This window comes from Schistocerca gregaria, chromosome 8, assembly GCF_023897955.1.
Source record: "Schistocerca gregaria isolate iqSchGreg1 chromosome 8, iqSchGreg1.2, whole genome shotgun sequence".
Lineage (NCBI taxonomy): Eukaryota > Metazoa > Arthropoda > Insecta > Orthoptera > Acrididae > Schistocerca > Schistocerca gregaria.
In genome coordinates, this window is record NC_064927.1 from 199,820,430 (window position 1) to 199,845,033 (window position 24,604).

Genomic DNA, 24,604 nt, shown 5'->3' on the forward strand with positions numbered 1-24,604 from the left:
TACGATATGTGACACACTTTTATTGGTATTTCAACTAGGTACATCAAAGCACTGGTACAAAATAGAGAGAGAAGGATCTACGTGATGACGTTGCACATGGGGTCCGTCTCGTCTTGGAGGCAGTCGACCCAGGGCACCCAGGTGTTGTTCCAGCGCTTGGGGTCGGCCTCTGCGGTCTGCGTGACGTTGGACCCCGGCTGCGGCATCAGAGGCTGCGACAGCGTCTCCAGCCGTTCCAGCAGAGTGTCCACCAGGCCCTCCGGCATGTCGGCGGGCGAGCCGTCGCCCGCCTCGCACGGGTCCTGCCTGATGTTGAAGACGCACCAGCCGCTGCTGCTCGTGATGTTGCACAGCCCGTGCGCGGGCCGCTCCGGGCAGGAGACGGTCGCCTCCTCACGCAGCCGCAGGACGTCCTCCGCCGCCGGGGACGCCCCGACCACGCTGGAGATCGCCTGCCCCACTGGACTGGCCAGCACCTCCTCTACGTCGTAGGCCGGCGTGAACAGCGGGTCCTCAGCGCCGCTCGCCCCGGCGTAGTAGTCGTTGTTCTGCACACCTGGCGCACCACCACAGCTGTTACTGCTGTTGTCCAAACACAATATTATGTGCATTATCTGATTAAAAGTATCCTGCCACATATTACTGGACATTAGTATGGGGCGTGTCCACCTCTACGCTTATGGTGGCTTGAACTCTTCTGGCAACATCTTCAACGAGGTGTCTGAATGTCTTTACAGGAATGGCAGCCCATTCTTCCTCCCGAGCGGAAACCAGAGAAGGTAATGATGCTGGATTCTAGAGTTTGGAGCGTAGTAGGTGATCTAAATCAGTCTGAAGGTTTTCCAATGGGTTCAGGCTGGTATTCTGGGTAAGCAAATGGATTGCAAGAATGTTATTGTTCACCAGCCATCGCCTCACAGATACTCCTTTACCGCATTGTGCAGTGTCGTGCTGATACAGTCAATTATCATCTCTGTCCCTTACTGTACATAATACACAATGCTGGAAAATATGTTCACATCCTTCTGCATTTAGCGTTTTCTTAAGTGCGATAATGGAGCCACACCCTAGCCACGAAAGACAGCTACATCTACATCTAAATTTATACTCCGCAAGCCACCCAACGGTGTGTGGCGGAGGGCACTTAATGTTCCACTGTCATTACCTACATCGGCCGGCCGGAGTGGCCGTGCGGTTCTAGGAGCTACAGTTTGGAATCGCGTGACCGTACAGTCGCAGGTTCGAATCCTGCCTCGGGCATGGATGTGTGTGCTGTCCATAGGTTAGTTAGGTTTAAGTAGTTCTACGTTCTAGGGGATGGTGACCTCAGAAGTTAAGTCCCATAGTGCTCAGAGCCATTTGAACCATTTTTTGAACACTCCTATATCATACCATCACCTTCTCTGTGTTTCACTGTTGGCGCTAGAGGTAATGGTACGAAACGTAATCCAGGCATTCGCCAAATCCGTCTTTCCATTGGATTCATACAGGGTCTAACATGATCCATCTCTATGAATAACTCGTCATGCAATATTCAGCGGTGTCGTTCCTTGCACAATCTCAAACTTTTTTTAGCACTTACTACGGAAATGAGTTGCCCTCACAAAATCCCCTTTCCATCAGTACATGAGGTTTACCTGTTCTTAGTTCAGCTGTGGTTGTTCCTTGACGTTTCCATGTCGTGATCACATTGCCAAGAGTCAACTTGGCCAGCTTTGGAAGGTTTGAAATGTCCGCAGTGGATTTGTGATTTGTTTCTGAGGTGATGTGCATTAAGACTAGTCCACGTTCATAGTCTGAGCCCTCTTGACTAACCCATCGATACCACAACATTGCCCATCTCTTTTTATACTGGAGGATCCGCCTGCCCTGGAATCTAGTGGTCAATTTCTCATTAAGTAACTGCTAAAGAAAGTCATAGATGTTTCTCTGTCCTCTTCCAATCGTTTTTCTGACATTAATTCGAATTCATGATTGACTTTCCTAGAGCTAAATCATAGTTGGGTTGGGTTGATTTGGGGAGAAGAAACCAAACAGCGAGGTCATCGGTCTCATAGGATTAGGGAAGGACAGGGAAGGAAGTCGGCCGTGCCCTGTCAAAGGAACCATCCCGACATTTGCCTGAAGCGGTTTAGGGAAATCACGGAAAACCTAAATCAGGATGGCCGGACGCGGGATTGAACAGTCGTCTTCCTGAATGCGAGTCCAGACTGCTAACCACTGCGCCACACCTTTAGCTGTACGAGGTTTCTTATCTTTCATGACAGAACTCTGGCAGCAAAATATCAGTAACATATAAATACCTGAAGAACTACTTGCATCTAGAAACCTCTTGTTCCTGCCGATGTACCGCTGGATTCTATCCTGGAGACAATTCGTTATAAACTATTCTTCGATCTACGAAACAAAATGTCACTAGCTCTTAACACATAGTAGTTATATCTCTAATGGACACATCACAGTTATCTATTCTGGTCTCTAGGTCATTGGAACCACAGATTGTGCAGCATATCTACTTGTATACTTACTGTGCCTTTGCAGCGTTAGTGCTATTGTTACATGTGGAGTGGTATTCCAGACAACGCCAGCCCGGATGTGGCTGCTACTCACCTCTGACCAGCTTCCAGTCGCCGACGCGGACGGCGCCGGTCTCAGCCACCTCGTCGTAGTTGAGGAGTATCTCCGTGCGCTGGCTGGGCTCTCCAGAGACCAGCCGCGGCCACATGTTCACCCCGTCCAGGTCGTCCGGCAGGTCGGACGCATTACCTCCTGCAAAAGGCAGCCCCGTAAGCGGCAGAAATATGGGCCTGCTTTTATGTTTCATATGTGTGCATACATACATTAATCCTTGTTCCATAGATCACGAATACGACATTTCGTAATGATGTGGAACGTGTCACTTTAACATAAGTTCTCTTTGCACAAAATAATTAATTTTCTTTTTTTCCAGTTACTACTTCATATCTCCATCTATTGAGTAGAAGGAGTTGTCATTTACAAATTCTTTTAATTTGCTTTTAAATGTTGGTCTGTCAGACTTTTAATACTATTTGGCAAATGGTCAAAGATTTTTTGGCAGCATAATTCAAGCCTTTCTGTGCTAAAGTGAGATTTAATAGAGAATAGTGGATTTCATCCTTCCTCTAGTGTTGTAGCTATGCACTTCACTGTTATTTTTGAACTGGGATAGGTTATTAATGACAAATTTCATAAGTGAATATATGTATTGCGAAGGTATTGTGAATATCCCGAGTTCCTTAAATAAATGTCTGCAAGGTGATTTTGAGTGGGCTGCAGCTATTATTCTGATTACACGCTTTTATGCAATGAATTCTTTCTCATTTAATGACGAATTTTCCCAAAATATGATGCCATATGAAAGCAGTAAATGAAAATAGTCATAGTAGGATAATTTACTGATACGTGTATCACCAAAACTTGCAATAACCCAAATAACATAAGTAGCTCAACCTAACAGTTTCAGCAGATCATCTATGTGTTTCTTCCAATTCAATTTCTCATCAATGCACACACCCAGAAATTTTGAGTATTCTACCTTAGCAACAGACTTCCGTTCATAATCTATATTTATCATTGGTGTTATGACATTTACTGTACAGAATTGTATAAACTGTGTTTTCTCAAAATTTAGTCAGAGTCCATTTGCAGAGAACCACTTAATAATTTTCTGAAAGACATTATTTACAATTTTCTCAGCTGGTTCTTGCTTCTTGGGTGTGATTAATATACTTGCATCACCAGAAAAAGAAGTAACTTTGCATTTTCATGAATATAGAGTGGTAAGTCTTTAATATATATTAAGAACAATAAGGCACCCTAGACTGAACCCTGTGGGACCCCATTCTTGATACCTCCCCAGTTAGAGGACTCTGCTGGTTTTTGTAGACTATCTGTACTGTTAATTTCAACCTTCTGCATTCTTCCAGTTAAGTATGAATTAAACCATTTGTGCGCTGTCCCACTCATACCACAATACTTAAGCTTATCTAGAAGAATTTGTATATGTCCAGAATAGCTGCACTGGATGTAGCTACAATGAAAATGACAATAAAATTTACAGATCTTTCAATATTAATGCAGAATAAACAGTTTGCTACGATACGTTCATACCTTGACTCAAGGGACTTTTTGTTTTTGGTTACAGAAGTTGTTCTTTTAAGAGGCTGCTCTAAGACTGGTCTTATGTAGCTCTCCACCCTGTGCAAGCCTGTATATCTGTACATGACTGCTACATTCAACATCCATTTGCGTCTGCTTACTGTTTTCAAGCCCTGGTCTCTCTCTCTCCGCTTTTAATCCTTCACCCCCCCTCCCCCTCTTTCGTTGCACTAGAAAATCGACAATTTCTTGACGCCTCAGAACGTGTAATATAAAGTGACTCCTCTTCTAAATCAAATTGTGCCACAACTCAACTTCTCCACTGATTTAGTAGGTATTTATTAGCAATTATTCTGAAGCACCACATTTCAAAAAGAATCTGTACTAAGTTAAAAGAACGTAAAAAAAAGTGAATCGAGGGTAACTGAGTGAGGCTGAATTGAATCATACGATACTTAGGGGATTAGGCTGGGAAATGGGAGACTGACAGCAGCAGATTAATCTTGGTAATTGGAAAGCAACTGATTCTGGCCTTAACTAGAGAGGTATTTGTCTGTCAAGTGTAGCATTGTACGAAGTGAAACATGGATGATACACAGTTCAGACAAGAAGAGAATAGGAGGTTTCCAAATGGGGAGATACAGAAGAATCCTCGAAATTAGATTCGAAGATGGAACAGCTAATGAGCTGTGCTGAAACAAACTGTGAATAAAAGATATAAATGGCACAGTTTCTCTAAAAGAAGGGATCGGTTGACAGGTTAAAATCTGACAAGGAATGCCTTGAGTGTAGTATCGCAAAAGGTCAAACATGTTTATGCCGTTTTTCACTGCACATATTGTCTACCGTGAAACCGCAATAAATTGCCAATGGTAGCAGGGGGCGGAACTGCTGGTATCCAACCGTGAGCACGGTATGAGACTACGGGAGCGTAGTTGAACTGCTTAAACGACGAGTAACTAGCAGCAGTGCTACATTGCTACTGGAGTTGATACAAAGCAGAGCAATGGCAATGATAAACAAAGCAGACATTGCATTATATCTTTAAAAGCAACTGTAGTAGTTGACATTTCCTCAGAAACGAACCCAAGAAATTTCGCTGGGTGAGAAAGAAGTGGCAGATGAAGTATTGGCGTTTATGCAAGGTGAGGCATTGCAATGTGTATGGCGTCCTATACCCTCGACTGTTCGGACAATACACATGAGGAGTACAATGACGACGATACGTGATTAATAAGTGAAAGTGATGTAGAAAAAGATGTAGACCATGAAGTTTATAACCCTTGTCGGACAGGAAGTCACAAATCCCGTCTCCAGTAAAGGAGCAGGTACTATAAAAAATACGTACATACAAGGTCATTCTTTGAATAGTAAAAAAAAAAATTATGAGTAGATTTTGAATACGTTCGCAGCAATGCGACATTGTAGTGCGCAAGGAAAACTACGGATGTTCAATAGAGGACAAGGCGCACTTGTTACAAAACCTGGTGTATGCGAGTTTCAAGGACGCTCGACACAATGTACAGGACGTGTATGATAGTGACCTGCTACGTTATGCTCATCACGTGGCTCGCGACATAGATTAAAGTGATTTCAAGGAAACTAGTGGGTCGACTAGTGGCTAGTGTTGCTACTTGTGGATCACGTGGTCGGGAGTTCGATTCCCGGCTGGGTTGGGCGTTTTCTCTGCCCGGGGACGGGGCGTTTGTGTGTCCTCATCATTCCATCACCATTCATGAATGTAGCTGGATTGGACTGTGTACAGATTGGGTATGAGTACGGGCGCTAATGACCACGCAGTTGAGCGCCGCACAAGCCATCATCATCATAAAGGGAACCAGTGGATAGTTACATAACAGTGCTAAGATAGTGACATTTCAAATCAACGTGAACTTAGCGATGCATAGCAAACTGCGGAATCGGCCCGAAGATAATATAAACGAACTTATCGTTCAGTAAGGAATTTGCTTTCAGTTCTGACCAATCGGTATTTGAAGAGGAAATACTTATGAAAGGAATCATGGAAATCAGAGGTACCAAGAGAGTTCTATCGAGATCAACTAGCGTGTCGTATCATTTATGCCGGCTGTTAATCTGGATGGTAAATTGACTGGAAAGTTACTTATTGTGCTGCGAGAAGTTGTAGGTGCTCCGGCCCCTACGATTCTTTCTCGTATGCGTGATCTGGCAATGGCAGAGAGGATTATTTATATTACAGCAAGAAGGAATGGGCAAATGGTTGTAAGAGAACTGCAACTATAGTATGAGCACTGCTTCTCACCAATAGCTAGTCATAAAACTTGCTTTTCTTTGAGTCCTGGTCTGCATATAAAAATCACGCTCCAGAGAGCAAACTATCCCTCTCGAACAGTGTGTGACGTAGCTGTTCATGCCACCTGGAACCACTGGACAAGTTCAGCCGCTGGGTGTTTGTTTTTTCCATAGTACCACACTGTAGCTACACTTTAAGGATAGCCAGCTTCCCAATAAGCTCCTCGACAGACAGTTTCGCAATCGGTTGCATGCCATCCATTCCACCAGTTCTCAGTTACCAAAATTTGTCTGTGTAAGCATTCTTTAACTGCAGATGCCAAGCTGGACATCCTGCGGGGTTTGTAACTGCCAAGGAGTTCGTCTTCGTTCTTGGTGGTGCGAACATTTATGATTGCTGTGGTGCTCCATTTTTCATTCAGTGTTCAAGGTGCAAGTTAACGGTTTGTTTCGAACATTCCTTAAATGTCGACAATGTCCATTTTGTGGAATGTAGCACATTCATACCGTAGAAGGTTGATCTCTGCCACTTGCGGACTCTCTCATTTTCTGTCGCTCCATTAATGCACATGGAGACTCATCAACAGCCAATATTTTTCCTGTAATAATTGTTAACGCAACACTTTCAAACGAACCTCACTGAAGATTGAAATTTCGACCTGGCATTAAAGGGAGTTCTTGTGAGACGTTAATGAATTGTCAGTTTGGTATCGACGGGAGTGTGGGGTAAAAATTATAGGTCGAGACCATGATTCGAATGCAACAAGCATGTTCAAGTGGATGTAGGTTTTAGTAGTAGAGCTCAAGGGGCTAGCACAGAACTAAACAGCATAGGGAGCTGTATCAAACCAGACTTCGAAGTGAAGACAACAACAACAACAACAACAAGGGTGGGACTCCACAGGATGGCCAACGTTTGTCCTGACCTCTCTGGTGGCCAGCTCTCCCAACAACTGGGCTCCGCCCCTCCCCCCATACGAGGTGCATTCAAGTTCTAAGGCCTCCGGACTGGAAAGAGATGGAAACATGCGCATTGTTTTAAAATGAGGCCGCGTTCATTGTCAATACATCCCAGAGATGGCAGCACCGTACGGCAGATGGAATTTTACCGCCAGCGGCGAGAATGAGAACTGTTTTAAATACTGAAAATGGCGACGTTTTCCTTACTTGAACAGCGTGCAATCATTGGTTTTCTGAATTTGCGTGGTGTGAAACCAATTGAAATTCATCAACAGTTGAAGGAGACATGTGGTGTTGGAGTTATGGATGTGTCGAAAGTGCGTTCGTGGGTGCGACAGTTTAATGAAGGCAGAACATCGTGTGACAACAAACCGAAACAACCTCGGGCTCGCACAAGCCGGTCTGACAACATTATCGAGAAAGTGGAGAGAATTGTTTTGGGGCATCACCGAATGACTGTTGAACAGATCGCCTCCAGAGTTGGCATTTCTGTGGGTTCTGTGCACACAATCCTGCATGACGATCTGAAAATGCGAAAAGTGTCATCCAGGTGGGTGCCACGAATGCTGACGGACGACCACATGGCTGCCCGTGTGGCATGTTGTCAAGCAATGTTGATGCGCAACGACAGCATGAATGGGACTTTCTTTTCGTCGGTTGTGACAATGGATGAGACGTGGATGCTATTATTCAATCCTGAAACAAAGCGCCAGTCAGCTCAATGGAAGCACACCGATTCACCGCCACCAAAAAAATTTCGGGTAACCGCCAGTGCTGAAAAAATGGTGGTGTCCATGTTCTGGGACAGCGAGGGCGTAATCCTTACCCATTGCGTTCCAAAGGGCACTACGGTAACAGGTGCATCCTACGAAAATGTTCTGAAGAAAAAATCCCTTCCTGCACTGCAACAAAAACGTCCGGGAAGGGCTGCGCGTGTGCTGTTTCACCAAGACAACGCACCCGCACATCGAGCTAACGTTACGCAACAGTTTCTTCGTGATAACAACTTTGAAGTGATTCCTCATGCTCCCTACTCACCTGACCTGGCTCCTAGTGACTTTTGGCTTTTTCCAACAATGAAAGACACTCTCCGTGGCCGCACATTCACCAGCCGTGCTGCTATTGCCTCAGCGATTTTCCAGTGGTCAAAACAGACTCCTAAAGAAGCCTTCGCCGCTGCCATGGAATCATGGCGTCAGCGTTGTGAAAAATGTGTACGTCGAGTAGTAACGCCAGTTTCATCGATTTCGGGTGAGTAGTTAATTAGAAAAAAAATCGGAGGCCTTAGAACTTGAATGCACCTCGTACTGCTCTGGACTTTCCTGTATGGAAATACTGGCATTACATGCGAGTGGTATTGACAATGACATCAGATGCGATCGTTTCCGTGGGTGCCCTCCCAAATAAGCACCCTGCCCCGTCTTCCCACCACCTCCCTCCCCTGGACGTACCTGCTGCGGCGTACAGCGTGGGCAGCCAGTCCGATATGTGCATCAGCTCGTGGTCCACCCTGGACTTGTTCTGCAGCAGTGGACTCCATACAGCAGCCACGCCGTGCACTGCACCCTCCCACAGGCTGTTCTTTATCTGCAAGCAAAACAGCACGACACGTCACAGCATGATACATACCGTATTATAATTGCGTATAATGCTCTATAGGTAAGAAATTAAATGCAGCGTTTCGGGACACAGCACATAGGGAAAACAATTGGTTCACTCAAATACGGCAAATGTACAGCTCTTTAAGCAGAAACAGATAGAATGTGTACTGCACATACTGCAGCTACATTACTGTTCCGCAAACCGTCGCAAAGTATACAGAGGAAGCTATGAATTACGTACATGTGTATTATGGATCCCCTTCCCCATTACGCTCTCGAGTGTTGTGTGAAAGAATGTTTTATATACTTGCAAGTATGGGATTCCCTCCAGTCTCTCTATGATGAACACTACACGGTTACTATATCGTTGAAAGTAATAAATTGTGCCTCTCAGACGGAGTCTTCTGGTATTTCGAAACTTGTTCTGTACTTGATGACCATCTTAGTTTCAGCTCATGGCGTTGTAGGCTTCTGCGCGTATTTCTGACACTCTTGTATTGCATATAATGGGTGTTTCAGAGTCATTTAGACAGATATTTAGGGCTGATAGATCGCGCCATGGGGAGAAATATTTGTTAGAGAGGAAAAATTCGCTCGCGCTTCCCGGCTACGCTAGCTGTCGTAAAGACTAGCTAAGCACGTGATAGGCAGCAGAACACAGGCATTTTGCGGCGCTCGTATGCAATGTGTGTTGCCTATCAACCAGACCGGCTCCGCGTGAAAGGCGTAGAACGAGCATAATTTAAATTCCTGATTCGCTTCTAAAATATCTTTCCCCGCTTGGAGACACTCATATATTTTCTTGTTGAAAATCTATTAGGTTACTGGGGTAGATAATACGCTCCATACATGGTTACTAGACTCTGCTAGTTTGGTGAAACTTTGTCTTCACAGGAGCAGTGAATGCTAACGGACACCTGGCGTCGCTGGGATGTGTCAGTGAACATTTTGTATCTAACGAAAGTTGATCCGCATGTCGCGATCGGTCACCCCTAGATGTTTGCCGCAAAGACTTTGAAACACCCTGTGACGAAGTATAACATGTACTCTGAACCCGCTGAATCTTTTTTCTACATAACCTCTGAAAGAAATTTAGGTAGAAGAACAATATCTCAGAAATACACCGCTAAACAATTTAGAAAAACTCTTACTTAAAAAACTGAGTATGCTTCGAATGAATACATAACCTGGAAAGAGGCTTCATCAATCTTTGGAAATCGCCGAATCAGGGATTTCCTGACCAGACACAATTTGGCCAGCAAATTTGACACCATACCCTTGAAGCAGTTCTCTGTGATCAACTGATGTTTGAAACATGACATTTTGCAAGGGGCAGGTGAGGCAATACGAAAGCGATGAATCTGGAAATTTCAATTCGAGCCACTAGTAGGTTGCAGAAGAAGAAGATCCAACGAGAATGTCTTGGGCCTCCTGGAGAAGCCGGCGGCGGGAACGGTACAGAAGTACCAACTGAGACGCGATCGGTACGGGCCGTCCAAGGTGGATTTCCAGGCTGTTTTGACAAGCGAGGCCGTTGGGCCATATGGAGGACGCTGATGGACTTACGTTGGCTCAGGCAAATAGGTTCGTTCCACCTGTGGAGAGTTGTCCCTGAGAGTTGGACAGGTCGGCAACCAGCCGGCTCGCGTGCCTACTTCAGCTTTCATTTCGTTGGTCCGAGGGACACTGAATGATTTGGTCCCGAAGATTTCCACGTGTTGGCGATTCAGTGATAGAACATCTTATCGTATTCCTCTCATGGGAGTTACTTGCTCTTAGGGTCATTTGGTGTTTAGAGTAATATCAATGAATAAGTAATTTCCGTAGTCACCACAGTCAGCAGTTACAATGGAGGGTAGCGTTTCATTCTGTTGAATGAATCTTGTTCGTGTCTTTGCCGATAATTTTTCGTAATATCTCTAATCCAACGTCTGCTAAAGCTGGCCTTTTATATAAGGTTATATTGTGATCATTGAACATTATTGACAGAGTCACTAATTAGTGAGGCAAGTCTTCAATTTCAAGACAGTGAACTAAGCCACTATTTTCAACAACATAAGAATTTTTTGAATGATTGCTTGAAGCATTCTGTTGCCAATTTCCTTATTTTTTGTACGACTGTACGATTTCGGCCTTAGGTCATTTTCAAGTATTTTATGGATGATTTTTTGGTAAACTTTGTAGCAAATGTTCGGAAGTAACGTGCCCCTAAAATAGCGTGAACATCTCCAACTAATTTATGAGCATAACATGATATGATAGGGGCAACGACGTATATGACATAACCTGTTACCAAAAAGATCAGCAGTAAAATGCTTGAAAATTGCCTAAGGCCGAAATTGTACAATCGTACTGGAAATAAAGAAAAAAGGGAGCTGAAGGCTTCAAGAAATAATTCAAAAAATTCATCGCAGTTGAGGACCCTATCACAATGAAAATTATAAAAGAATAGATAAGACTACTTTATGATGTTCGCATAGTTACAGTGTCACAGTTCATCATTTTGAATGAAACTGTAAATTCTCTGAGCCTCATATAATGATTTGTTTCCAAAATGGTTCAAGTGGCTCTGAGCTCTATGGGACTTAACATCTGAGGTCATCAGTCCGCTAGAACTTAGAACTACTTAAACCTAACTAACCTAAGGACATGACAACATCCGTGCCGGAGAGAGGATTCGAACCTGCGACCGTAGAGGTCGCGCGGTTGGAGGCTGAACCACCGAGAACCGCTCGGCCACTCCGACCGGCCGATTTGTTTAGAGGCTGAACTCCTACGTTCGACCAATATGGCTATTTGATATGAATATTGTAATTACCTTTCGTTAATTTTGCTATTTAATAAATCATTTGTGAAACATTGTGCGATATATTTCCCTCTGGGAGAGGTTATCCCATTCCTCTTTGCTCTGTACCACCAACATAGACAGGGTTGCATGTTTCCAGAGGAACCACGAAGAGGAAGAAGAGAGCAATGAAATCTTTCTATACCCACTGTAAGAATTTTGTGGTCTTTGCACAACCAAGAGTGCAATCACTACGTAGCAATTAGAACACTTGACGCTATAGAGTAAATGCATGGTATCGCTATCTTTGAAATCCCACTGGTTCGGCTGAGCGTCCTGTATAAAACGGTGTTCTTCCTCCACACTCATTGGCCCCTTTCCTTAAGGATATGCGAGAGGGGTTTCACACTTGTCTATATAGAGATGAACCTAAGAAACTACTTATGAACAGGCCATGGAGGCCCAACGGCACCGACCGGCCGCCGTTTCATCCTCAAGTACAGGCGTCACTGGATGCAGATATGGAGGGGCATGTGGTCAGCACACCGCTCTCCCGGCCGTTTTGTCAATTTACGAGACCGGAGCCGCTACTTCTCAATCAAGTAGCTCCTCAGTTTGCCTCACAAAGGCTGAGTGCACCCCGTTTGCCAAGAGCGCTCGGAAGGCCGGATGGTCACCCATATAAGCCCTATAGCGCTTAACTTCGGCGACCTGACGGGAACCGGTGTCAACACTGCGGCAAGACCGTAGGCTGTATATAAAGCTTGGCTTGTGTAGCTAGTGGTGGGTTTATGTTGTACTATGATGAAAAGAGGAGGCAGAGGGTGAAACCTGGTGCCGGAAAATAGCCTTTTTCTCTCGAATAGCACCAAATAGATCAGTGAAAATGTTGTCCACCGCCGGGATTCGAACCAGCCTGCCTCAGAGTCAGCTCCAGGACAGAGGGGTGTGTTGGTGATCTCGGCTACGGAGGTTGGCTATGAAAGACATTAAGGAAATGTGTCGAAAATAACGCAACACGTTATTGAGTCCTGACTGTACGATAGTGTAGGAGAACTAGACTCACGCCTCTGAACGGGAAGTTGGAGCCCCAGTTGACGTCGCTGCCCGCCCCGTTGTCGGCGACGAACACAATGATGGAGTTGTTGAGCATGTCGCGCTCGTGCAGGGCTGTCACCACACGCCCCACCGACTCGTCCATCTTCGCCATCACCGCTGTCGACACAATAACACTCCCATTTATTATACCGTAGTCCACAGTCCGTGGTACACAAGTATTACAGATAACATTTCATTTACATTAGTTCCGCCAGCTGTTAAAACAAGTCTGAAGCGCCACTTCGCACACTTATCGTTCCATCCGAGCATCACCTCACCGGTGGTGAAGGTGTTGACAGGAGGACGGAAAGCAGTAAGAGAGTGCGGCCCGGCTCACCTGCGAGTATGCGGCGGTCGGGGTGCGAGATGTAGGAGAAGCTGTTGATGAGGTCCTGCGGGGCGTTGATGAGCTGCGAGTGGTCCCCGGGGTGGCAGGCGAGGTGCGCGAAGTAGAGGAACAGCGGGCGCTCCGCGTCGTGCTCCCGGATCAGCCGCTCCGCCTCCTCGGTGAACACGTCCGTCGCGTACTTGCCGTTGTACTGCCACGCCGTCGTCAGGTTCTCGCGCAGGTCGTACCCGTGGGCACCCTGCCGGGGAAAACGCAACACTCAACTACCAATCGGAGAGGAGGTCGTGTTGTTCTCCAAGTCTTATACACTGTCTGCCAAGGACAGTTGGTAATCAAGAAACCATCTGCTGAAAGGATATCACTCAGCCACAAGTGCGATGTGGTTTTACTTAGAGAAGCTCATGTTACTCTTCACAATAACAAAAAATTGTTATAATTCTTGTAACAATCCTATCAAAAAATGAATTAATTACCGAGAAAAAAGATCACCTCTGGTCAAGAAGCCATTAGCGAAGGATAATCGCCTGTGTCCTCGTAATATGACACACGTCAGTCTAATGCTTTACAATGTAAAGAAGCGCATGAAATTACGAGTTCAGAAACTAAAATCATCAAATTCATTACACACCTGGCTGATGTACTAAAAATACGCAAAACATTTGTAAGTAGGCTGTTTAGGTTTTCTTATTGGTAACGCCACATAGCTCTCTGTGCTGTGCGCAGTCTGTGTTTAGTTTGCATTGTTGTCTGCCATTGTAGTGTTGAGCTGCGGCAGCTGGATGCTAACAGCGCGTAGCGTTGCGCAGTTGGAGGTGAGCCGCCAGCAGTGGTGGACGTGGGGAGAGAGATGGCGGAGTTTTGAAATTTGTAAGAATTGGTGTCATGAACTGCTATATATAGTATGACTAGTGAGGTAAATACATTGTTTGTTCTCTATTAAAATCTTTCATTTGCTAACTATGCCTATCAGTAGTTAGTGCCTTCAGTAGTTTGAATCTTTTATTTAGCTGGCAGTAGTGGCGCTCGCTGTATTGCAGTAGCTTGAGTAACGAAGATTTTTGTGAGGTAAGTGATTTGTGAAACGTATAGGTTATTGTTAGTCAGGGCCATTCTTTCGTAGGAATTTTTGAAAGTCAGATTGCGTTGCGCTAAAAATATTGTGTGTCAGTTTAAGCACAGTCGTGTATAAATTGTTCTAAGGGGACGTTTCATACATTTTGCATCTTACGGATGGGCAATAACATCACAGGTGTTTGTCCATTCAGGATATCTAAGAGGGGCCATTTCGAGAAAATGACTGGAACGTGGAACTTTTTGTCTGCCCCATGTGGAGACCAACGTGGCACGTATGTACTTGACATTTGTCAGATGCACTCTTCAGTGCGGAGAACAGACTGACATCAAGAAGTATCTCGTTATCGCAACAGGAGAAACGTTTGAGCCTGAAACTTCCTGGAAGATTAAAACTGTGTGCCGGACCGAGACTCGAACTCGGGACCTTTGTCTTTCGCGGCCAAGTGAGGTACCCAAGCACGAATGACGCCCCGTCCTCACAGCTTTAATTCCGCCAGTACCTCGTCTCCTACCTTCCAAACTTCACGGAAGCTCTACTGCGAAGCTTGCAGAACTAGCACTCCTGGAAGAAACTATTGTGGAGACATGGCTTAGCCACAGTCTAGAGAATTTTTCTAGAATGACATGTTCACTCTACAGCGGAGAGTGCGCTGATATGAAACTTCGTGGCAGATTGAAACTGTGTGACGGCGGACCGACACACAGTTTTAATCTGCCAGGAAGTTTCATATCAGCGCACACTCCGTTGCAGAGTGAAAATTTAATTCTAGAAACGTCTGAACCTGTAGTGAAGCTGTGGTAGTTAATACATCGTCTCTACAGAAAGCTCAGAGACTGATTTTATTCCTGGAGTATACACCACTTCAGCTCAATAACTACGGCGGTAGCTTTTGAACCTAACACTGTAAACAACAGACGTGTATTCGGCAAGTCTGTTGTGAGCCGACAGAGTGAAGCCGTGGACGTGCTGCTGTAGTGCGCAACGTTGTTGTGTCTCAAATCACAACACCTCTAAGTCCACCGTTCAATACCTTCTGTAGAATACTTTTAAGATCAGGAAAGTGTGTGCAGAGATTGTCCAGCATACCTTCACTTACAAACAAAAACAACTACGCATGGATGCCCGCCACAACTTGACTGAAATGCAAAACAAGAAATTTTCTTTTATGAAAAAAAAGAAATTATCACGAATAAGGATTATCAATACTAACCTATCACAAAACAACAAAGTGTCCAAATTCGCATGAAGGGACAACGATTTGACGGCATAAACAACACTCAGACCAATGTGACGCGTGAGTTGAACAACATCTCAAAGAAGGGCTTTTGTATTTCACATGATTCTATGAAGGCTCTGTGCGTTGCACTCAAGTGGTGGAAGGCTATGTAAAACACCATCAGCTTAACGTTTCTCTTTTTTTTTTTTTATAATTCAATGTCGAAACTTTTTCGATTACGGGATGTGGGCGCTTGGGTCCCTGACGGAGTAGTATAAGAGACTTAAGACTTAGTGAGGTGACTTGTAGTGCAGAAAATAAGCGCGATGGTTACCCTGTCTGCAAATATGTAGTCGTAGTAGCCGACGCCGGCGTTCCAGTAGCCGAGGTGGGAGTCGAACCCGCGGTATGTGGGCGTGTAGACCTTGGAGTAGTGGCCCAGGTGCCACTTGCCGATGGCCCTGGTGACGTAGCCCAGGTCCTTGAGGTACTGCGGCAGGATCTTGCCCTCGGGCAGCGCGTGCACCTCGTCTCCCAGGATCACGTGGCCCTGCATGCCTGCAACAACACGAGGTATCTAATGTCACAGGCCACACACGCAGATGGAAAACCTGTGGTGCAATCTATCTGCTGGTAAAGCAACAGCATTTGCTCTCTGCAGTGAGCTGAGGAAACAAAAGGGGCTCAACACACAAACACCAAGTTCGTAGCAAGGAAGTAGGTTACAATTCTGCTTCCCATTGAAGTAGAGGTATGAGAAATCGAGAACGAGATCGAAAACTCACACAGAGGTAACGTCAAAGGGACTATGCACAAAGCAAGTTTGAGAGACACTACAGGAGTTTGCTGTGTATAATCTCCTCACAGGGCAGCATAACGAGAAAGTGCTGTTGCAGTGCTAAGCACGGACCGCCGCTGACGCCAGACTCACCCAGCCGGACGGGGTACTTCCCGGTCATGATGGCCGACCGGGACGGCGTGCAGACCGGCTGCACGTAGTGGCCGTTGAGGATGACCCCGTGGTACGCCAGGGCGTCGATGTTGGGCGTGGGCACCTGGTCCGAGCCGTGGAAGCTCACGTCGTTCCAGCCCTGCAACGGGTTTTCTTGTTACGTCACACGCATTCTTCAGCTCATGAGCACAGGTCTCTAACGAGACTATCGTATTTTCTTATTAATCATTTGGGCCTATTTTACACACGTATTACGATGGATTAATGGAACAGAGATACAGCGCTGCTGAGGGAAGCGCCATGAAATATAAAGACAAATTGTCATTGATTATATCTGTTTACCACTGTTCGGAGTGACGTGTTTGAATAAGCTAAAAAGACGTCTGTTTCCTTCTTGTTTGGCTATTACATCGCGTATTCAACAAAGCTAGTCTTCAGTTTCATAAGACGTTTCAAACATTTCGTATTTCATAGTTCCTGTACCGAAAATCCAGACACTCTGATAAATGAAATTTTTAATGCCTTACGTCGTACCACCCTTCAAATGGGATCACCTTTTTCTTTTCCCCTTCCTTTTACTGTTCACTCTTAATTTATAACATAATTTTCTCCAAACATTTAGCCTTAATCGTTGTTTTAAAATCTGATCCAGTGTACCAGGGTTGGAACTTTAATAGTAGCAAATATTTATTTACAGCTCGTCCAAAACAGATACGTGTTTCAAAGCTTTACTGACTTTCAAAGTAGTCGCTAGCGTTTTATATAAGCCGTTGCCAGTGATGTGGAAGTCGTAGGATACTCTTAGCAGTGCCAGATGTGTTGACAGTTCGAGCGACACGGTCTATTGCCCGACAAATTTGTAGCAGTTCTGAAGCGAATGCTGTGAAGTGTTTCCTTCATTTTAGAAATCGAGTTGAACTCACGAGAGCTTAAGTCAGGGGAGTGCAGTAGGTGGTGTAGCACTTAGCAGACCCATCAGTCAAACAAATCAGTAACACCATTGTCCTGCACAATGATGGCCAGGTCCTGCAGAAAGTGTCATCACTGTTTCTCTATGCTGTTCACGTTTGTAACAAAACCTACGATCAGCTTACAGACGGACGTGATGACATTTTCTGAAGGACATGACCATCAATTTGCAGGACAATGCTCACGCATGTACAGTGCAAGCTGTTACTGATTTATTTGACTGATGGGGCTGATAAGTGCTATACCACCTATTGCACTTTCCTGACTTAAGCCCTTGTGAGTTCAACTTGATTTCTAAACTGAAGGAAACACTTCATGGCATTCGCTTCATAACTGCTACAAATTCGTCGGGCAATAGACCGCGCCGCTTGACCTGTCAATACAACTGGCGTTACTAAGAGTATCCTACGACTTCCACATCGCTGGCAACGCGCGTGACTGCTTTGAAGGTCAGTAAAACTTTGAAACACGTATCTATTTTGTATGAGCTGTAAATAAATAGTTGCCACTATTAAAGTTCCTACCCTCGTATTTAGGTGGTGGGTACATTCTCATGAAAGATTACCTTCCTACTCTTTTTCCTTTGAAGAATCCACTTTTTCCCAATAATCTTCAAAAAGAACAATATTATTTTCCGATCTTAAGAGCGTAACGGTCCCAGTCCTGTTTTTACGGCTGTTCCAATGCTGTCCTCCGAAGCGCTGGGTTTGTTCTGTGCTCAAACCACAGAGTAGAGTGCTATTTTTTCTATCTTCTTCACAATATTTCTTTTCCTCATTTTCTTTGTTCATTACTAAAGACCTTTTCACTTCCGTCCCGAAATTTATTCTTCTCGTTCCTAGTAGGACATGGAGTAGTCTTGTGGGGTCAGACATGAGACCGTGCCTAGCACTTAGACTAATATCTGCAACCATATAGAACTTAATTTAGAAAAGCCACTTACTTCAAAATTTTACAGTTAGAGATGTTGTGCTTGTTGGTAGTTTAACCACAACTTCTCTTTATTATTCAATCGATTTATCACGGTTGCCAGTAATACGCCTCAAACCTAGAGACGAGCCGAATAATTTGTGGGATTGAAACTAAGCGAAATCTTTCACTTTCTCTTCCATTGCCAGTACAACCTTTCGATCTGTGCTTAGCATTAAGTGAGATCGTAAACGTTACAACTCAGAGCGCTTGCAGTTAAAAGGTTACCAGATTGGCAGGAAGTAAAATGAACTATTAACTTTGAAGACCATAGTCATGGCATTGTCATTCTGATGAGTCTAGTTCATTGTACTACATGTCACACAATATAGAGTTGTCTTACATGTGGTAAACTTGCACCATCTAATACAGCCACTAGCAACTGCGATTGAGATTTTCAGTATGTAAAGAGGTCATAAAATGCTACCACAAAACGTGTCCCATAATTCTAACAACTGATGTCAGTGATATACTCCTACAGCTATAGATGAGCGAATCTGTCCCTCTTGAAAACTAACAAACAAGGATTTCAGTGCATGGCGACTCACCATGTCGTCTGCGACGATGAAGACGATGTTGGGCGGCTTGGCCCCTGCCTGCCCCACGGCGGCCACCAGCCACACACTCGCCACCACCAACAGCAGCCGCATCCTCCCCAGATGTCTCTGCCAACAGTCAGACACAGAGCAGGTGTCAGTACAATGCTTTGTTCTGCTGGAAATGTACACATGGCTGTCACAGCAATGACACTCATGTATAAGTCTCTCAGGGCCCCATTCTGTTACACCACCTTACAACATCCAGCGAGTAAGGTAATTGGATACATGTTTCTTTCTAACTCCAGAGTACATAGTTGTTACGGTTAGCTCTGAATCACACATTCACTGATCTTCATATTACATAATTACACTCACGATGACCTCTCCATTCGTAAACATCGCACATTAGTCTCCCATTTGGATCACTTGGAGGGTATTGCCAAATTTGAGGTGGGCATGAGAAAAAGATGGAATAACCAGCAAAGGAGTAACATTCTACATGACACAGCGCTGGATGTTAGAAGGTTAAACGTAATAGGAAAAGGGAAATGTAAAGGCTCACTCTAGATATAGTGGGGGTTAGTAAAGGGAAATAGAAAAAAGGCAAGGATTTCTGGTCAGACGAATATAGGGTAATATCAACAGCAGCAAAGAGTAACAGCAAAGAGTAATGAATAGGAAATAGGGGCGGAGAGTAAGCTACTGTGAACAGTGATAGTGTTATTCTCATCATGTTAGACAGCAAACCAATGCCAACTACAATAATTGAGGTATATACGTCGAAGTCGATAGAGATTTTATATGAAGATATTGATCTGGTAATTCAGTATGTAAACGGAGATGAATATCTAATAATCATCGAGGATTGGAGGGTGGTTGTAGGGAAAGAACAGAAGAAAGGTTTATGGAAGAATATGAGTTGACCACAGGAATGACAGTGGCGAAGACTAATTTCAGGTGGTAATAGCGACTACTCTGTTCAGGAATCACAAGAGGAGGATTTATACTAGGAGAAGACTCGGAAACACGGGAAGGTTCCAGCTAGATTACGTCATGGCCATACAAAGATTCTAGAAATCCGATATTGAATTGTAAGGCGTTTTCAGGGACAGATATAGATTCAGATCACAGTTTAGTAATGATGAAGAGCAGATTGAAGTTGAAGAGGATCGTCCGGAAGAATCAGTGTGGGAGGAGTGACGTTTATGTCTGAGGAACAATGTGACGCGTTCGTTCACTAATGATGTGGACACTGCGGTAAGGAATGCCAGAGCAGGCCGTTCCGTAAAGAAGAGTGGACATCACTAAAAAGGGCTAGAACAGACAAACATGGGTAGAAGGATGGTAACTGCGAGGAAGCCTTTGATAACGGAAGAAATAATTCAATTGCCAGACAGAAGAAGGACGTATAAAAATGTCCAGAAAAAAAACAGGAATACAGCAATATAAATCAATTAAGAAAGATATAAATAGGGCAACCAATGAGAAATGGCTACAGGAAAAATGTGAAGAAAACGGAAAAGAAAGATCGTTGCGAGGACTGACTCAGGATATAGAAAAGTCTAAACAACCTACGGTGAAATTAAAAGAAATGGTGGTAATATTAAGAGTGTATTGGGGATTCTATTGCTAAAAGCAGAGAGAGCGATTAGGTGAAAGGAGTACACTGAAGGCTTCTATGAGAGGGAGGTGGTGTCTGAAGAAGATACAGAAGAAATTGGAGTCGATCTGGAAGAGATAGTGGATCCAGTATTAGAACTGAAAACGGCTGTGGAAAATTTCAGATCATATCGGAATTCCTATTCATTTTTACGAAAAGTAGGCCCCTTACTTAGTTTTCATTTATCGCGAATCTCTCGGCCATCGCAAAGTAACAAGCGACTGGAAAAACGCGCAGGTCACTCCTGTATATTACAGGGTAAGAGAACGGACCCGCAAAATTAGGGACTGGTAATCGTAACATCGGTCTGCTGCAGAGTTCTAGAGCATATTCTAATGCAACAAATGACCTTGAGATCAAAAAGCTCATGTCCACGAAACAGCGCGAATGGAGAAAGCATCGCTCGTGCGAAACCCAGCTTGCTCTTTCCTCACATAATAAACTGAGAACTATGGATGAAGGGGAACATGCTTACTTCATATTTCTAGATTTCCGAAAAACATTCGACACGGCACCTCACTGCAGACTGTTAACGAAGGTACATGCATTCGGAATAGGCTCCCAGATATGTGAATGGTTCGAAGACTTCTGAAGTAATATGACCCAGTACGTTGTCCTCGAGAGCGAATGTTCATCGGAGACAGGGGTAACGTCAGGGGTGCCCCAGGAGAGTGTGATAGGACCGTTGTTATTTCCTATATACATAAATGATGTGGCAGACAGAGGTTCAGCAATTTGCGGTTGTTTGCTGATGATGCTGTGGTGTATAGGAAGGTGTTGAAGATAAGTGACAGTAAGTTAACCTAGACAAAATGTCTTGTTGGTGTGATGAATGGCAGGTGGCTCTTAATGTAGGAAAATGTAAATTAATGTGGATGAGTGGAAAAAACAAACGCGTAATGTACGGATACAGCATTAGTTGTGACCTGCTTGACACAGTAACGTTGTTTAAGTTCAAATGGCTCTAAGCACTATGGGACCTAACATCTGAGGTCATCAGTTCCCTAGAACTTAGAACTACTTAAACCTAACTAACCTAAGGACATCACACATATCCATTCGCGAGGCAGGATTCGAACCTGCGACCGTAGCAGTAGCGCGGTTCCGGACTGAAGAGCCTAGAACTGCTCGTAACAGCGGCCGGCGTCTTTTAAGTATATGGGCGTAACACTGCGAAGCGATATGAAATGGAACGGGAATGTGAAAATTGTGGTAAAGAAGGCGTATGGTCGACTTCGGCTTATTGGGAGGATTTTAGGAAAGTGTTGTTGATCTGTAAAGGAGACCGCATACAGAATGCTAGTGCGACCTGTTCTTGAGTACTTCTCCAGTGTTTGGGATCCGTACTAGGTCGGATTGAAACAATACGTTGAATCAGTTCAGAGGCGAGATGTTAGATTTGTTGGTGGTACTTTCGATCAGCGTGCAAGTGTTACGGATGAGCTTTGGGAGCTCAATTGGGTGTCCCTGGACGGAAGAAGATATTCATTTCGGAGAACGCTACTGGGAAAGTTTAGAGAACAGGCATTTGAAGCTGACTGCAGAATTATCCTACTGCCGCCAACAAACATCTCGCATTGAGACAAGTAAGAAAAGATACGAGAAATTAGGGGTCATACTAAGGCGTATAGATGGTCGTTTTTCGCTCGCTCCGCCTGCAAGTGGAAAAAGAAAGTGGAACAAGGTACCTTCCGCCACGCACCGTACGGTGGCTTGCAGAGTATGTAGATGTAGCTATAAGGCAGGAGGGATAGAATATATCTCATAGAAATTTCGAAAATCTCTGCGGAAGTGGTAACCAAACAATTACTCAGTTTGGGTGTAGAATTCGTGTGACTGGAGACATACCGTCAGACTATCGGAAAAATATCGGTCACTCGATTCGGAAGATAGTAAGGGCAAATAAACGCCGCGAGAACTACAGGGTGTCCAGAAAAGGACTCCATGATTTCAAAATTAAATACCTCGAAAACAAAGATTGATAGAGGAATCCAGTAAACGGTATGCTTATTGTGAAAGCTGTAAGAAGTTTATACAGCAGTTTGAAATAATAGTTACAAAAGGTGCTAACATATGGCGCTGTAATCGCTATACGTAATGTCTAGTATAAATAGTGATCCGAAGCCCAGAGCGATCAGTTCCACTATTTAAACGTGAAAGGAGGTTAGCGTACCGAAGGAAGAGATTAAAACCATGTACTCCATTGAACAATGCGTTTCTCTGGTGCTAGAGAACCACAGGTTAGAAGACAGTCCTACGGCAACAAGGCGAAGTTTTCAAGCACGATTTAATGTTCCACAAGGACCCGATGCGAAAACCATTCGTATGCTCTTCGCAAAATTTCAACGAACAGGCAGCGTAACTGATGATCTAGTGTGGCATGTTGGCCTCAAGCAAACGGCAGTTACGCCTGAAAATATCGCCACAGTTTCTGGAATTATTCAGTGATATCCAATACATCTGAGACTGGTTTGAAGTGTTCCAGCACGCAGAAAATACTGAGAAAGAGCCTACACATGTTTCCATTCAAAATTCAAACGCACCAGGCCATACCCGTACGAGCTGTGCAACAAAGGGTTGCCTTTGCTAATCAGATGCTCACAATGATTGATAGTGAAGGATTTGATATTGGCTGCATCTGGTTTACAGATGAAGCACACTTCCACCTGAATGGATACGTGAATAAGCAGAACTGGCGATTTTGGGGTTCCGAAAAGCCATATTGGTGTGAAGCGAAACCCCTGTATTCTCCTATAGTGTGGGCTGCAGTATGCAGCAGAGGCATTATTGGCCCTTTTTTCATTCGATAAACGGTCACTGGTGCACGTTACGTTGCAATTTTGGAACGATTTGTCGCCACACAGCAAGCGTTAGAGGATCGACCAGGTACTGAATGGTTTATGCGAGATGGAGCCCGACCACATCGGACGGAGCAAGTGTTTCGCTTTCTTGAGGAATACTTCGGGAATCGAGTCATTGCTTTGGAATATCCCAAATTTAGTGGTGCAGGCATGGATTGGCCTCCATATTCACCGGATTTGACTCCCTGTGCCTTTTTTTGTGGGGCACAGTGAAAGACATGATCTACCCGAAGCATCCCGCCACGCTGGACGAGCTTGAATCGGCGATCTCTGTGGCATGTGAATCCATTTCGGTTGAGACACTACGAAATGTGATGGCGAATTTCATTCTTCGTTTGCGCAACCTCTGTAGTGCCAATGCTGAACATTTTCAAAACATTGTGATGTGATTGTTTGCAAGATATACAGCGTACAGCGCCATCTGTTATCAGCTTTTGTAACTATTATTTCAAACTGCTGTATAAATTTCTTACAGCTTTCACAATAAACATACGGTTTACTGCATTCCTGTATCGATCTTTGTTTTCGAGATATTTAATTTTCAAATCAGGGAGCCCTTTTCTGGACACCCTGTATCATTATGTTGCTTGTAAACCTGTCTTCAACATTGACAACGCTGCGTAAAAGCATTATGACTCATGTGACCGAAACATATATTTGATAAATCCAAGAGGTTTAATAACTCGTAGGTACTATCCCGAAGCAGACGCAAATAACGATTATGGTTTACTTTTGTAATTGGTGTTCTTTAAAAAAATGGCTCTGAGCACTATGGGACTTAACATTTGTGGTCATCAGTCCCTTAGAACTTAGAACTACCTAAACCTAACTAACCTAAGTACATCACACACATCCCTGCCCGAGGCAGGATTCGAACCTGCGACCGTAGCGGTCACGCGGTTCCAGACTTAAGCGCCTAGAACCGCACGGCCACACCGACCGGCTGCTGTTCTTTACGTATCCATATATACAAAGAATATCTCACTTACTAGAATGTGAGACACTCTACTAGTCTTTTAGAAATTGTGAGAGATAGAAACGCACCAACCATTGACATAAAAAAAAAACAGTCATAATGAACTAAAGTTTTGCAAAGTAGTGGAACACTTACAGTTTACGACGTCAACTTTAAGATGTTTGCAGGCTACTGCAAGCCCATAGTGTTCTCTCTGTTTTGTGA

The 24,604-nt window shown here is 44.4% G+C and overlaps 1 protein-coding gene across 1 annotated transcript; it reads right to left on the reverse strand.

Annotated features, from left to right (window-relative positions):
• LOC126284813 (arylsulfatase B-like) lies at window positions 1-24,604 on the reverse strand. The gene is made up of 9 exons (XM_049984010.1): window positions 24,536-24,604; window positions 18,913-19,029; window positions 16,406-16,565; window positions 15,809-16,032; window positions 13,172-13,421; window positions 12,803-12,951; window positions 8,802-8,937; window positions 2,611-2,769; window positions 1-556 (listed from the first exon to the last, which is right to left on the reverse strand). The coding sequence occupies exons 2-9, from the start codon at window positions 19,012-19,014 to the stop codon at window positions 78-80; spliced, it is 1,659 nt and encodes a 552-aa protein (XP_049839967.1). The 5' UTR covers window positions 19,015-19,029; window positions 24,536-24,604; the 3' UTR covers window positions 1-77.